The sequence below is a fragment of the Grus americana genome, chromosome 3, assembly GCF_028858705.1.
Source record: "Grus americana isolate bGruAme1 chromosome 3, bGruAme1.mat, whole genome shotgun sequence".
NCBI lineage: Eukaryota > Metazoa > Chordata > Aves > Gruiformes > Gruidae > Grus > Grus americana.
Window position 1 is genome coordinate 49438708 of NC_072854.1, and position 13976 is coordinate 49452683.

Consider the following 13976-nt stretch of genomic DNA (forward strand, 5'->3'; position numbering starts at 1 on the left):
TCCAAAATGCTATGTACAGCATAGGCTTTTTAGCCTGGTCAGTTTCTCAGGAAAAACATCCCAGAAAACCATCAGTAATTCCACAGACTCTGTGGAATTTTCAAAAACGTGGGGGGTGGGGTTTTTTTTGGTGGTTTGGTTTGGGGGTTTTTTTTGGTTTTTTTTATACAAACCAAATTTACACTCAACATGAACTTCAGTGTCAAACGCCAAACCTTGTTTGATACTCAGAAAAATAGCCCTGTGTGCGCACTTACCAGGGAGTTTCACACATGGTAGACCAGCCTTCCTGCATGCACTTTTAACCTACTATTAAATAGTTACCTTTGCAGGTTGCCAAACCAAGCATGAGCTATAAAGTTATTTGACTAGAAAAGGAAAAAGGAGGAATATATGTTACTTGTAACTACAATTCTTGTTCAAATTGCAGTTTTCTTCAAGAATGGCTTGCTTAGTGTTATATTAGGATTTAATTTGCTAGAGGAGATGTTAACTGATGAAAGAAGATGCATTCCTAGATGGCAGAAAGTAAACATTGTAAATGTTGATTAGAGATTGACTGACTGTCTTGGTCCAAACAGAGACAGGCAAACTGGCCTAGTTATGCTTTTATTATAGGCATCTAATAGCAGTACTAATTGACAAGAGGAGAAACAATTTAAAATAAACAGGTGTTTCAAAACTCATTTAGTTATCCACATTAATTACAGAACTTGCAGCACAGATTAAGTGATTATGGCAATCTTCATCTTTCAGGATTACAGGGTTTGCAGAATTGACTTGTATACAGAACCTGAAGGGTTAGGAATCGTGACTTCCTTTTTTGACGACACCGAAGAAACAGGGGTGTTCGGCACCACTCAGAAGACTTGCTCTATCAAAGTACACTGGGGCACGTAAGTGTGTAGTTCTGTATGAACGTGTACTGCTATGAAAAGAATTTGGTTTAAACCATTTGTTACACCTATCAGGCATGCAAGCAGGCTGTATTTATTTTAGTCCTATATTTTGGTAGTATTTGTTGACAGTAGCATTAGCGCATCATTGTAATGCTTCACTCTTAGACAGGCTGACCTCTTAGAATGTTTTGTGTTAGAGCCAGTTTTTCTTCTGCTTGCATGTGGTAAAGACAAATTAACCCTTGTGTATTTGTAGCAAAGGAATGAATTCCTCTCTCCTGCTCTTTCTCATTCAGGCAAACTTACCATAAGGTAGAGTGAGGGGGTGAACTGACCACATTTCCTACTTGCTTTTCATTGTACTAAATGGGCCTTGTGTTACAAAATAAGACTTAGTGTCACATGTGGACTCTGGAAAACAGTGTTGTATTTCACAGTGCATTTTAATCAGTGTTTTTATGGTGATGTTTAGGACATGTATGTTAAGTCACCTGAAAATACCTAGCCATATGAGTTAGGAGTGTAATGTGTGTCATGAACTAAGCAAGCTTGTATGAGAAAGGAGACGTCTGAGCAAAAATCCAGACACGCTACCAGTGGTAATTTTGATAACTTAATAAGCAAACTTGCAAATTGGTACTTAAAATACTCCTCAAAGTGGTACTGGGAAACGTATGCAGAAGAGGGAGACTGCTTTCAGAAAAAGTGAGAGTGGAACCACTTCAATGATGTTGGGTCCTACAGAACTTTTTATGGGGTGTACAGACCGTGGTTGCTACCTGTTGCAGTGCCATCTTTGGGCACTGATGGCATTTGCCTTGCTGCAAATAGTCTATTTAATGATTGAAAATTGCCCAACTAAAGACAAGTATTACATACCACTGCAAAGACGTATTCAAATACTCCACATGATGGATAGGGCATTTTAGTTGCTAGGTAAAGGGTAATTTATCTGATTAAATCTTTACCCCTTGATTTGGGGAAAAAATGAAGCACTTGGGTATGTAGGAAAACTTTAAGGTATCCAACTAGTTAGTTCTCTGCCAGGAACTTGCTGCTGTTGAACTGCAAGCTTAATCCAAATTGCACGTCTACCAAGAGTAATGAAATCAGATATGTTATTTGGAGGTTGATTATTAATTGACTTAATCTACCTCTCCACTTTACTTCTGTCCCTCACTTAAAAGCATTCTGTGAATAGTGAAATAACAAATCTTTTGGAAAGGAAGCAGGGCCTGTGCACATCCCTCAGACTTCAAACTGGTCCTTACTTTGCATCAGTGTGAGAGCAATTTTTTGCACTAAATTAGCATAAACTCTTAGAGTCTTATGAATCCCTTGAGGGAAGGCAGACTAATATTTGCACAAGGAAGCAAAATAGACAGTTGGAAAATAATCTTTCTCAGATACCAGTTCATGAGTCCAGTATAGAAAGAAGTTGCTTCTGCTAATTGCTTGCATGAGAAATTCACTAAATTGCTGCTGCTTTTTTGCATGTTGCAGGGTTTTTTCTTTCCCTTAGTTTGCAGGCATGACATAGTTCGTGGTATTGGCAGTTGAGGGAGGGAGGCTCTGATTCTGAGTCACCTTGCCTTATGGGTGTGGTTGTATCTTCTTAAGGTTTCCCAGTGTTCATGCTTAATTGTTGTTTACTAAAAGCTGCCAACAGAAATGAGTCAATGCATCTTTATCTTCTGATTGTACCGTCTCCTTGCTCTCTGATGTGTTTCAATTCTTGCAGTGAAGTTGAGGGCTTACTGAGCGGTTCTACTATAGGACACAAAATATATCAAACATTCAGCCATAGACAACAATAAAACTAAAGCTCCTTGTTTATTTCTTAGAAGCGTATATGTGCGCTGAAACTGTGCCAGCTTGTGCCAGTTTACATCAGCTTGGAATCTGCCATTTAAGCATGGTAGGGTGATAGATTGTTTTAACATCATTCTGATATAACCAGATTTATACAGTATGATCCTTACATGATGAAAGGGTTGGCTGCATAAAGTGTTCCTGTTAGTATGTGTTTTTAATCTGCTCCATGCTGCACTTCTGAGAGATCAGTAAATTTAACCGGAAGAAGTACATTGCCATCCTCTATGCAGAGATCAGCAGTATGCTGCTTTGTTTCCAATAAGTGATTACTGGTTAAGATTTTCTTGAAAAAGCTTTGAAAAATTACTGTTGCTATCCCAATCAGGAATTCTGAAAATTATGTCTTTCAAAGCAGACTTATTAGCAAGTACAAACCATGAGGAAGTAGATTTCTAAGGAGTCAACAGGTTTTTCTGTGTATTAATAAATAATACAAGTTTCTAATTCCCTATTGAACAGATTTTGCAACAAATCCAAATCTAGGTTAGTAGAGATCTTTCAACTTCTTGAAAATTGGTTCTGCATATTTTAAAACTATTAAAAAATAATATACAGTAACCTTAAGTCTTGAAACTTCAGTCTAAAATTTGTGTTGCCCTCAGATAAGACCGAGTCAAATTCTTTACTGTCTGTTCATTGTACTGATTTTGGTTTTGCCTGTTCAAACAAAACGCATGCATTGTTGGTGGATTCTGCACAGACGCAGAAATTTGCCAGTATGCCAGCTTGTAGTTGGCAATTTTGATGGTAAAGTGAAAGAAACAGAGTTTTATTAAGAGTACAATGGTGTCCTTTCTAAAGTAAGCACATTGTCTTGTTCTTTACTGTTCAGAAATGTTCCGGGGTTTTTTATCTTTTGCTTTCCTCTCTCTTTTACTTTAGATGGCTAATTTATGAAGAACCTGGTTTCCAGGGAGTCCCTTTAATGTTGGAGCCTGGTGAATATCCTAATTTAGCATTCTGGGAGAAGAAGGAAGCCTACATCAGGTCCATGAGGCCCTTGAAAATGGTAAAATACTGTTGTTACTTGCAAGTTACATGACCTGCGTTAATGTGTTAGAAATAATGTGTTAAGGTGGCTAGATTTTTCAGATCACTCAAAAATGTAAGTCTTTAAAACCTAAAATTTTTAGTCTATAAAACTCTTGAACTTTTAACTTTTGATTGCAGCCATTTCTACCTTTAATATTCTTACGTTCATTTGTGTTTTTCAATGAAGGTTTCAACTTAATTCTGTATTTTTGTGAAGAGTTGATGACTCTTACAGTTGTCTTTAAGTTGTGTAAATAAGTATAGACAACTTTTTTTTCCTCTCTCTTTTTTTTAACAGGGTGGTCGCAAAGTTGAATTCAGTGGAGAGCCAAAGGTAAAAGTCAATATTTATTTGATTGTCCAAAGGTATTTTATAACACATGAACTATACATGGGTAAATAAATATATACTGATCATATACTGACTACTTACGGCTTAGTGGCTGGTCCTGCTCTATGTGACCACACCATGGAACTGCAATTTCTGTCACATATATGCATCCATCGCATATGTATTAACAGCCATCTGGATAATGCAGATGTGTAATGAACATTCAAGCCCTCATATTGCATCTCTGAGGGAAAGACCTCTTGAAGAGAATAGAGATCCCACTAGTTATTTTCATAATCTTGCCTTCTCCCTCTATGCGCCCATGCAAAAGAAACTGTCAGATGTCAGAATTTATCGTGCTTCCTGCAACTTTTCTTTTACTTCATTTCTGCTATAGGTAATCATTTATGAGAAGCCTTTCTTTGAAGGGAGACATGTGGAAATAGAATCAGAAATCTTTATGCTCGATGACAAGGAATCAGAAGAAAAGACAAGACTTCCACTTACATCAGTGGGATCCATGAAAGTACTGGGAGGAGTGTAAGTGTGGGAAAACACCAGCAGTATTTCCACTTCAAGAGAAGTAGTAACTCCATAGATTGGAAATTGCAGTGGACAAATTCAGTACCTGTTTGCTTTCTCTATCTTCCTAGTTTTTGGGTTTAGTTATATGCCTGGGTTAAATTTGCAAATATTCACAGCAAAAGAACAAATTTCACACATCTGTATCTGCTCCATAACAACACAGAGTGGCAGTTGTCCATTTTCACACACAGAGTCTGTTGTTGTTCTTGTTGTTGTTTAGTTGGGTTGGTTATGAGAAGCCCGGGTTTGAAGGCCATCAGTACTTGCTGGAAGAAGGAGCGTATCGGGATTGGACAGACTGGGGTGGCTATGATGAAGAGTTGCGGTCACTGCGACCGATTGTTGGCGTAAGTTCCAAGAACATGTAGTAGGCATCTCCTGAGTGCACTGAGATGTCACGTTGCATTTTCCTTACGATGCTTCTCTTTGTTTTAACAGGACTTCACAACCTCCCATATGATAATGTACAGTGAAAAAGAGTTTGGATCAAAGGGTTCCAATATTAATGTGTTAGGAATTATTTCCAATTTGAAGGACACTGGATATGGGCTGAGGACACAGTCTATAAATGTGCTAAGTGGCGTGTAAGTGATATTTTTAACTGCTGTTTAATTTTAAATGTGCTATTCTTTTTCGAATTTGATAGTATTTGCAGATATTTTTCAGCACTTTGACTTCTAATGTCTGTGTGGAGTCTTCAGATAAAATTTTATGCCCTTGACTGCAGAATGTGAGAAGTAAAGCTCATTGTTTTTGTGAATATGGGCAGTAAATCTGTTTTCTTCTCATGATAAGATCAGATGTTCCCAGGAAGTGTTGGCTTACAGATATACAAGTGTGAAAGTATATGAGATGACATTTCATCAGAGAGGTAGAAATAGTTTGTTCTCATGGCTGTATTTTTTTAAAGTGTTTCAACAGCAAAATTGTTTCCAGTTTTGAAACTAATTTTCAGGCTTCCTGTGTTTGACCAGAGGCAAATTCCTTGCTCTGTCTCTCAGTTGTGTGTAAAATGGAGATAACTCTTACCATGCTTACTAATACATTCTGATATTAAGGAGACTTTAACTGTTCTGAAAAGTAACATTGCTTTTGCAGTGAATCCTATGGATTAATAGTGTTTTAGTAGTGTTGCGCTGCTTTTTTGGGGAGATTTGGGGGGGGAGGGTGGTTTGGGTTTTTTTAACATAATGGTTCTCAGAACTTTGCATTGGCATGGCCATTAACAACGCTGTGCCACACATGTCGTCACACACAGTTGATAAGTTGATAGACTTTGCTGTTTGATTTGTTCAGTACATCAGTTGCAGCTAGAGTGTCACAGCCTTGCAGACTGCATCAAAGTATTTTGGAAATACAAGCAAGTATTGTCAATCATGTCTCCAAATATACAAAAGTACTTAAAGTAGTAGAACCAAAAGAGTATGAGTCCGTACAGTCTGTCTCCCTGCCTGGTATGCAGGGACTGGCTGAAAGCTCTGCCTTACGCAGCCACACCCTAAATCTTTCTGTGTGTTATCTCTGCGATATCTCTGCAAGTTATGTCTGGATAAAGATTGCAGAATCAAGCTCAGTGCATTCCAGATGAATGCTTTTGAATTGTATATGAATATGGTATGACAGCAGGTTTTTTTCTGCCTGATGACCTTTGAAGCCACTGTCCACTTTTGTCTTCTGTAACATGCAAGGGAGATTCATGGGAAAGAATCACCTCTGAAGGCTGGGAAACAAATTGTGGCTTACCTATCACGCCCTTTGTGTAGTTCTAGTAAATGTATCTGTTGCAGCTGAGATAGGAATCATACTTGAGTTTGAGTATTCTAGTAATTAAGAGTGACTCTAATACTCTGATGGTAAAGGCATGTAGAAGTCATTACAAACAAAACTCTTGTCCCACAGACTCTGCTACTGCTCCTGTAATCTCACCTTGTAGTCTCTTAAAGATGTAATTTGTAGTACTAAGCTTTTCAGAAATTTAGGTGCATTGTTCATAACAGGTGACTAGTTCTCAACTCTTAACAGTCTTGTATGACCCTTCTGTTTCCAAAGAGGTTGTGAGTGTTTGGGGGTTTTGTGGTGGCATTCTTACTAAATGCTAATGTGTTAGAAAAGTTGAACGCTTCACATTAAGTCATACTTAGTAATAAAATGCTTTATTTTAAGTGTTAAGTAACTGTTCAGGTAGAAAACTTTTATATCTTTCCTTCCAAGAAATCAGTCATAGTGTGATGAATAATCCATTGAGCAATTTCCTGAGCTGTTTAGACTGTAATGTAGATGATGTCATAGTGAACTGTGACAGATTCAGGGAAAGCTTGTCATAATATTTTGAAGTAACCTTCATGGTATCATATTGAAAATACTTCATTAAAAAAAAGTCAAAAATGTAAGAAGCTCTGAACCTTTCATAGCAACTCTTTTAACTACAGGTATCTGGACTAAGCAGTTATAGCAGTAACAGATAACAGATGATCTGTGTTTCCCACATAATTAATTTGATTGCTCTGTAATTTAAAGGGTATATCAAAGAAAAGAAAGCCTGACACTGCAGTGCACAGATACTACTGAACAAGTTCAAAGCTGAACTGTATGCTGAATACAGCCTAGCTCTGCATTTGGGGACTGACTATTCCATTTCAGGGCAATTGACCACTAGCTGCATTAAAATTTTCAGCTATTGTGTTTCTGAAGAATGTTTCCAAGCAATATTTTAACGTCTTTGCTAAATCCATTGTACAGACATCCTGAAAAAATATCCTAAGGTAATGAGGATTGACTTATTTTTAAAAAAAAAAAAAAAAAGAATGTTTTGCTCTTGAGCATTCTTCAGTAATTGGCCAAGCATAAAATCCAGGATATTTTAGTCTTCTGCCATTACAGTGGGAGAAAGCAATCCAGACTGCCTGAAAATAGGAGAGGCTTTTCTTCTTTAAGTAGGGTTTGATCTTTACTTCCAAATTGGCAGAATTTTAAGTGGTGGAAAATGGAAGTATTTACTAGCAACAGGTAACACCCTTTACAAGTTCAAGCAAGTACTAAAATCAACTGTTGTACAATTTTGATTTCCTCTCTGCTTAAAAACTCTTCAAGCTTGTATTTAATAGTGATCAAAATCACAGGAATTGCATGTTTGAAATGTGCCTTTTCTTTATCCATAAACACACCAAACTTCTGCCAAAAATACTGAAAAAGCCCCTGTCTTTTGGTTGATCCTTTTTGAACTTTGTGGAAGAACTTTTCCAGATTTGTTTTTTTTTACGTAGGCGTCTGTTTTACTGTGGTCCTATCATCAGCCTGGTTTTCCCCTAATTTTCAAGTAATTAGTCTATAGTGCAGATTTGACTGCTTCTAGTGTACATATGTATAGTGATATTAAGGAAATCATTAGGTGATGAGTAGTTTGTATACAGGAGCCAGAATGTAGTGAATTTAATCTAGATGCACTTGGGAAGGTAACATGGGTAAAACTAAGGAGACAGGAGGTACAAGAACAAACCTTCTCTGGGAGCTAAAAAGGGCAAGAGCCCTTGGGTACCCCGTGGGAGAACATTTTCAAACAAAGCTTCCACTTCCCAGAGTTCCCATCTCTGAACTGAGCTGAACTGATGTTCAAAAAAACCTTTCAAGGACTCAGGAAATTAAAGTTCGCAAGTCCGTGGGATACTAGGAATCACAAGCACGAAGGGATATAATAAAGAACCTGTTTTCTCTGTTTCCTATAAAAAGAATTTTACTACCTCATCCCTTCTGTTAATCATGCTAGAAATCTGCGGGTGCCAGTTAACTTCCTGGCCCTTCCTGGTCTATCTGATTAGCATGTGTAAGCCAATTTAAACCCATTGTCTCCATGTAGTATTTAGGCTTTAAAGATAGTGGATTCTATTTCAGACCTGAAGGAGTGCTTCTCTGCCTTGAAAGCTTATAACTATGGCATCTAGTTTAATGAAGGTGTTGCCATTTCATCTGTAGCTGAGAGAAAAGGTCCTTCCAGGATTTTGGTAATCTGTCCTATCCTAAAATGAGTCTGTGCAATGCAAAAAGGGGGATTGCCCCTCTCAGCTAACATTAGAAAGAGCATATATGATGAGAAATGGCCAATGTTTTAAAAGATAAAGTTAGGTAGGATGAATCCTGGGCTAACCATGGACAAAGCTCATTTTTGGCAAGTTATCTGTGTCTGGGTTCTTTTCTTGGCTGTTCTTCCAGACCCTGTTTGGAGCTGCGCTTCCTAAACGTCATATGTAGAAGGCTTTGGGGAAAGTTGCTGTGCATGTAATAGTACTAACAGTGTATAAACAGCGCTTCTCTCTACATCTCTGGTTCCAGGGGCATGGATGGTGCAGAGGAGTGAAGGTATCCAACACCACCCTGCTGGCAACCTGGGATGAGGCTGTTGCTCAGCCTAACTAAGGCAATTTGTAAGGGCTGGGGGTTACAAAAACTGTTGTGTTAGGAGAACTCACTCCCTGTGGGGCAGGGTTGTTGTTCCCATGCTGCAGAGCAGTATTTCAGTTTTTGTGGTGCCTGGCAGCTGGAATGTGCCTCCATATCTGAGTAAGAGAGTCAACGTCTTGCTCTCCAGGCTTTTCTGTTAAGTCAGAAGTTGGATTAAGGCAGTGCTCCTTCCTAGGGATAGTCTTGAGGTCTGACAGGTTTAGCTGGTACTGAATTCAGCTGACTTTCCTTGATGTTGTTATTACTACTCTGAGCAGCTTGTATGGGCTTCTGAATGAAGTGGAAAAGCACAAGTATTTCACCAATAAGCCCCAACTTTAGAAACTCTCTAGCTGCATGGGCTGACTTGTATGCGAGAGTGGTACTTACTTATTTAAATCTCACTGATTTCAATATAAACATCTGCAAGTGATATACATTGATTACTTCTGTATTCAGGCTTCTTTTTAGATGGGGGAAACGAAATAGCTGCTATCGAGAGATTCTTAGGAGGCACCTGGCATGTTTTATCATTCACTTAATACCAGAAACACTTGTTTGCATAAATGTCAATCAAGTTAAATTGTCATGCAGTGTAGTTGCACCCTGGCATTTGTGCACTGAAAAATCTAATGAACGTCTGCTGAAGAAATTGGTTAAGGAAAGCTCATTTTCAGAGCTTTTGGTTATGTGGCATACAGGTATAGACACACCTGAGACATTTGAACTGTCTGCTCAATTTATTGTACATACCGATGTCTCTTTGATAAATTACTATGAGGTGATTTTGAAATCTGCCTTGAAATCTGTCTTAAGTAATTAGTGCATAGTAAGTTAGAATAATTGATTATATCTGAGGCAAACCAAGAGATGTGAATAGCGTTAAATGTGAATCACTATACAAATGTTTGCCATGGACAAATAATACCAAGTTCATACTCTCAGCACATACATGTTGATGCAGCTTTATTTCAGTTTGAAGGTATCCTACTTGCTATATCTGCAGAGACTCTGGCATTTGTTCTTGGAATAAAACTGCAGCTTAATACAATCCAGTTGCTCAATACACATAGATCATTTTATGGTGAATTTAGATGGTGAGAGGTAGCCTCACTGCGAAGTATAAGTTCCATATCATTTTACTGCTTTATGATGTGAAATTTTTTGTTAGTGTTGAAACTCTAAGATGACTGCACTGAAAGTGGGTTTTGGCATAACCTAGCATACGCTCGTTATGCAGCACATCGTTGGCTAAAATTAAAAGCTGGTTGACTATGAGTAGAAGATTATCTTGCAGAACCAGGAACCAGCAAGGTGTCGTTATCCCTGCATTAATACAATGAATGAAACTCCGCTGTTACTGTGGCCAGTTCTAATATTTGCGTTCAAAAAGCTCCAAACAAACAGAAAAGATGAGTTTAAAAAAGAACTGGAATGTAATTATGGGAAAGTTTGGGAAGTCTAGCATTGAAAGGCAACAGAAGTTATGCAGGTTATCATAAAACCAAAGGCAGTGCTGATGCAGGAGTGCTTTATCTGGGCTTTTGGTATGGAGCCAGGGTTAGAAGAATGCCGTAATAGAAGGTTTATTGAATGTAGTAGACTAGCTGATACTTCAGACTAGAAATAAAGCACTGCAGGGGTAATTGAATGTTGGAGAGAGATATGTAGTAAGTTGGTTACTTTTCTAATACTTCAGGTATGTTCATTGTCTTTCAAAAAGGCATATTCTGACTGAGACAGAAATCTGAGTTTGATGCAGAAATCTGAGTTTGATGCAGAAATCTGAGTTTGATGCAGAAATCTGAGTTTGATGCAGAAATCTGAGTTTGATGCAGAAATCTGAGTTTGATGCAGAAATCTGAGTTTGTGGACTCTGTCAGGCATGAGATCTGACTGAGCAGTTATACATTAATCTGGTCAACTTTGTGATGGTTTTAATGCTTAACTTTCAAGGATGTTCTTCTTGCTGATGTCTGTGATTCCTAGCAGGCAACAGCCTGCTCTCGCAGCCTGCCACGAAGATGGTCAGAGGGCTGGAGCACCTCTCCTATGAAGACAGGCTGAGAGAGTTGGGGTTGTTCAGCCTAGAGAAGAGAAGGCTCAGCAAGACCTTATAGCACCCTTCCAGTACCTAAAGTGAGCCTACAGGAAAGCTGGAGAGGGACTGGTTACAAGGGCATGTAGTGATAGGACAAGGGGTAATGGGTTTAAGCTAAAAGAGGGTACATTTAGATTAGTTAAAAGGAAAAAATTCTTCACTGTGAGGCTGGTGAGACACTGGCACAGGTTGCCCAGGGAGGTTGTGGAGGCCCCTCCCTGGAAGTGTTCAGGGCCAGGTTGGATGGGGCTTTGGGCAACCTGGTCTAGTGGAGGGTGTCCCTGCCCATGGCAGGGGGGGTTGGAACTAGATGATCTTTGAGGTCCCTTCCAACCCAAACCATTCTATAATTCTGTGATAAGCATATGTGCCTGTTCTTGCAACTCAGCTTTCTATTGGGGTGTGTGTTTGCTTAAACAAAACTGAAGTGTAGGTACAGGCAACATTAAAAATCGATATTCCTATCTCTACTGCCCAGATGACTTTGAAAGCTGGCTTTATTCAAAAAATTGTATTCTGCTATCTGTCTGTTTTTCTAGAGAAGAACTTAATCTAGATAAAATAATAGAATTGTGAAACATCTCGAAATGTTCTTCCTGGAGATAGCTTTTAGGATATCTAGCAGATGATATATTCGAACTTGTGGTCTGCTTTAGCTAACTCACTCTGATTCATATCAACATAGTAGGGTGAATGGAAGTGGAATTTGCCTGGGTTTTGGAGTATCAGATACATGGGTTTGTTTAGGGTTTTAATAGCATCACAGTTGAGCACTTGAGGGGAGAAATTTGTTATTTTTTCTGACATTAAGACAGTAATGAATATACAAATCTGTATTTTGGAAAAGTAGTGTGACTTCTACCCATTGCCCTCTTCTTCTGTCTCTCTTAGGTGGGTGGCTTATGAGAATCCTGAGTTTACGGGGGAGCAGTATATACTGGCTAAAGGGCTATATCCCAGCATTGAGGCATGGGGGGGAAAGAATTGCAAAATATCTTCAGTTCAACCCATCATTATGGTAAGGAGTGCATTTTAAACTTTTTTTGCAAGTTTCTCTAAAGTATTTGGAGCTATACTTTTTCTATCAAGTTCAGTTTATTTACATTCTTTAAACAAAAATTAATAGTAAACTTTTGTATGTTTGTTATTTTATCACTGTTTAAAATTCTTTTTTCCTTTTTTTTTTCCCTTCCAAACTTTTGCAGGATATTGTTGGAAGCGAAAGGGGTAAAGTCAAGGTAAGATACTTCTCTAAGTGCATGAAACATACTGTGTAGTGTCTGTAATATGTATAAATAAAGAAATGGCTTTTTGTCTAGTGTAACACCCACGTATTTGCATAGATGGTTGACTAGTCAGACAAAGAGTAAGAACTGCAGGTGAAGGAAGGCTGCTTTCCAAATCTCTTAAGTAAGGCGCATTAAGGCCTGAGGAAGGTGGGATTTAATACACAGCTGCCGTCAGAACTTTCTCAGGGCACAGGCAGTGTTTTGGTTCAGCACGTGAGCTGTTTTGGGGTATCGGTGATTGTTCTGAGGACCTGGAACCCGCAGCGCTCTGTGTGGAGGTGCAGGTACCTGGATTGTGTTGCTGAGGCGAGGGCTCTACAAGTTAGGTGTGTGTTACAAGTTAGGTGGTGTTCACGGTACAGTAGTGACTTAATTCCTTTTGAACCTAGTTCTTTGTTTAACAGTTCTGCTGATAGTGGTTGTACTTTAAGGGAATCTCATTCATTCACAAATATTGCTGAGTTGTGCTTAAAAGTTAATGCCATCTTTGTCAATAACTAAGCGTAGGAAATGGCAGGGAGAACTTGTCTGTTCAGTGAGTTATATTTTTACGTTGGACTGTCTCCTATGTGCAGGTGCTAATATGTAGTTTTGACAGTGAGGCTAATGGGTGGCTTTATTCATCCTTTCATAATTCTGAACCTTTTCATGTTTGTCCCTGTACAAAGTTACTTTTATTTTCATTTCAGTCAAAATAGTATGTCATGGAACTGAAAACTAGGGAGAAAAGTCTTAGCTGTCTCATTTTGCATTCTTGATTAATAGCATGCCTCACTGGAATCTCCTGCATAGGGATAATTTATAAACTCTGGGGAACAAAAATCTCAAGGCTGCTTATTTTCAGCTATGTGCATGAAAAATTATTTGCATCTATATATTATGTGCCTGTTAAGACCTTATCCTAAGGAAACAAAGAAGTAATGGCTTATAGTTAACAGACTGCATCCCTCGTCAGCATGTTCCTTTTTGGAGAACGCTGTACATGCCCACACTCGTATCTCTGTTAAAAATGAATAAAGCTGGTAGGCATGTGATAATGTGAATGACTTCTATGTGATCAGGGTTAATTATCCTCTAACCAAATTAGCAGGTTTGCTGCTTAGAATTTTTTTTCTTTTTAACAAGGACAAAAGACTCTGGGTGACGTATACTCTCTTATCCTCTGAGCAGAGACAGAAGAACTGACGTGACTGTAACTATAGCTGTAACAGGCACATAAAGCCCTTCTACCCTGGGAATATATACTGTGCCTGTTGGCGTGCTGAGTACTTTGCCAAGATTATGCACCATTTATGTTCTGAAAGACAGATGGTTTTCATTTAGTGGGAAGAGTATGTATTTTGGAGATTAAATGGATTAATAATCTAAAACAAAACTGTTTATGGCCCTTTACTAAAGATGTGCCTATTGTGGCCATTCTGTGGGAATTT

General features: G+C 38.5%; 1 protein-coding gene across 1 annotated transcript in view; it reads left to right on the forward strand.

Annotated features, from left to right (window-relative positions):
• CRYBG1 (crystallin beta-gamma domain containing 1) overlaps positions 1-13976 on the forward strand; it is a 98598-nt gene that overhangs the window by 68365 nt on the left and 16257 nt on the right. Inside the window, exons 9-16 of the mRNA XM_054822609.1 lie at positions 757-896; positions 3657-3783; positions 4105-4140; positions 4535-4677; positions 4943-5069; positions 5161-5306; positions 12149-12275; positions 12463-12495. Coding sequence (XP_054678584.1) covers positions 757-896; positions 3657-3783; positions 4105-4140; positions 4535-4677; positions 4943-5069; positions 5161-5306; positions 12149-12275; positions 12463-12495 — 879 coding nt within the window. The remainder of the gene's footprint in view (positions 1-756; positions 897-3656; positions 3784-4104; positions 4141-4534; positions 4678-4942; positions 5070-5160; positions 5307-12148; positions 12276-12462; positions 12496-13976) is intronic.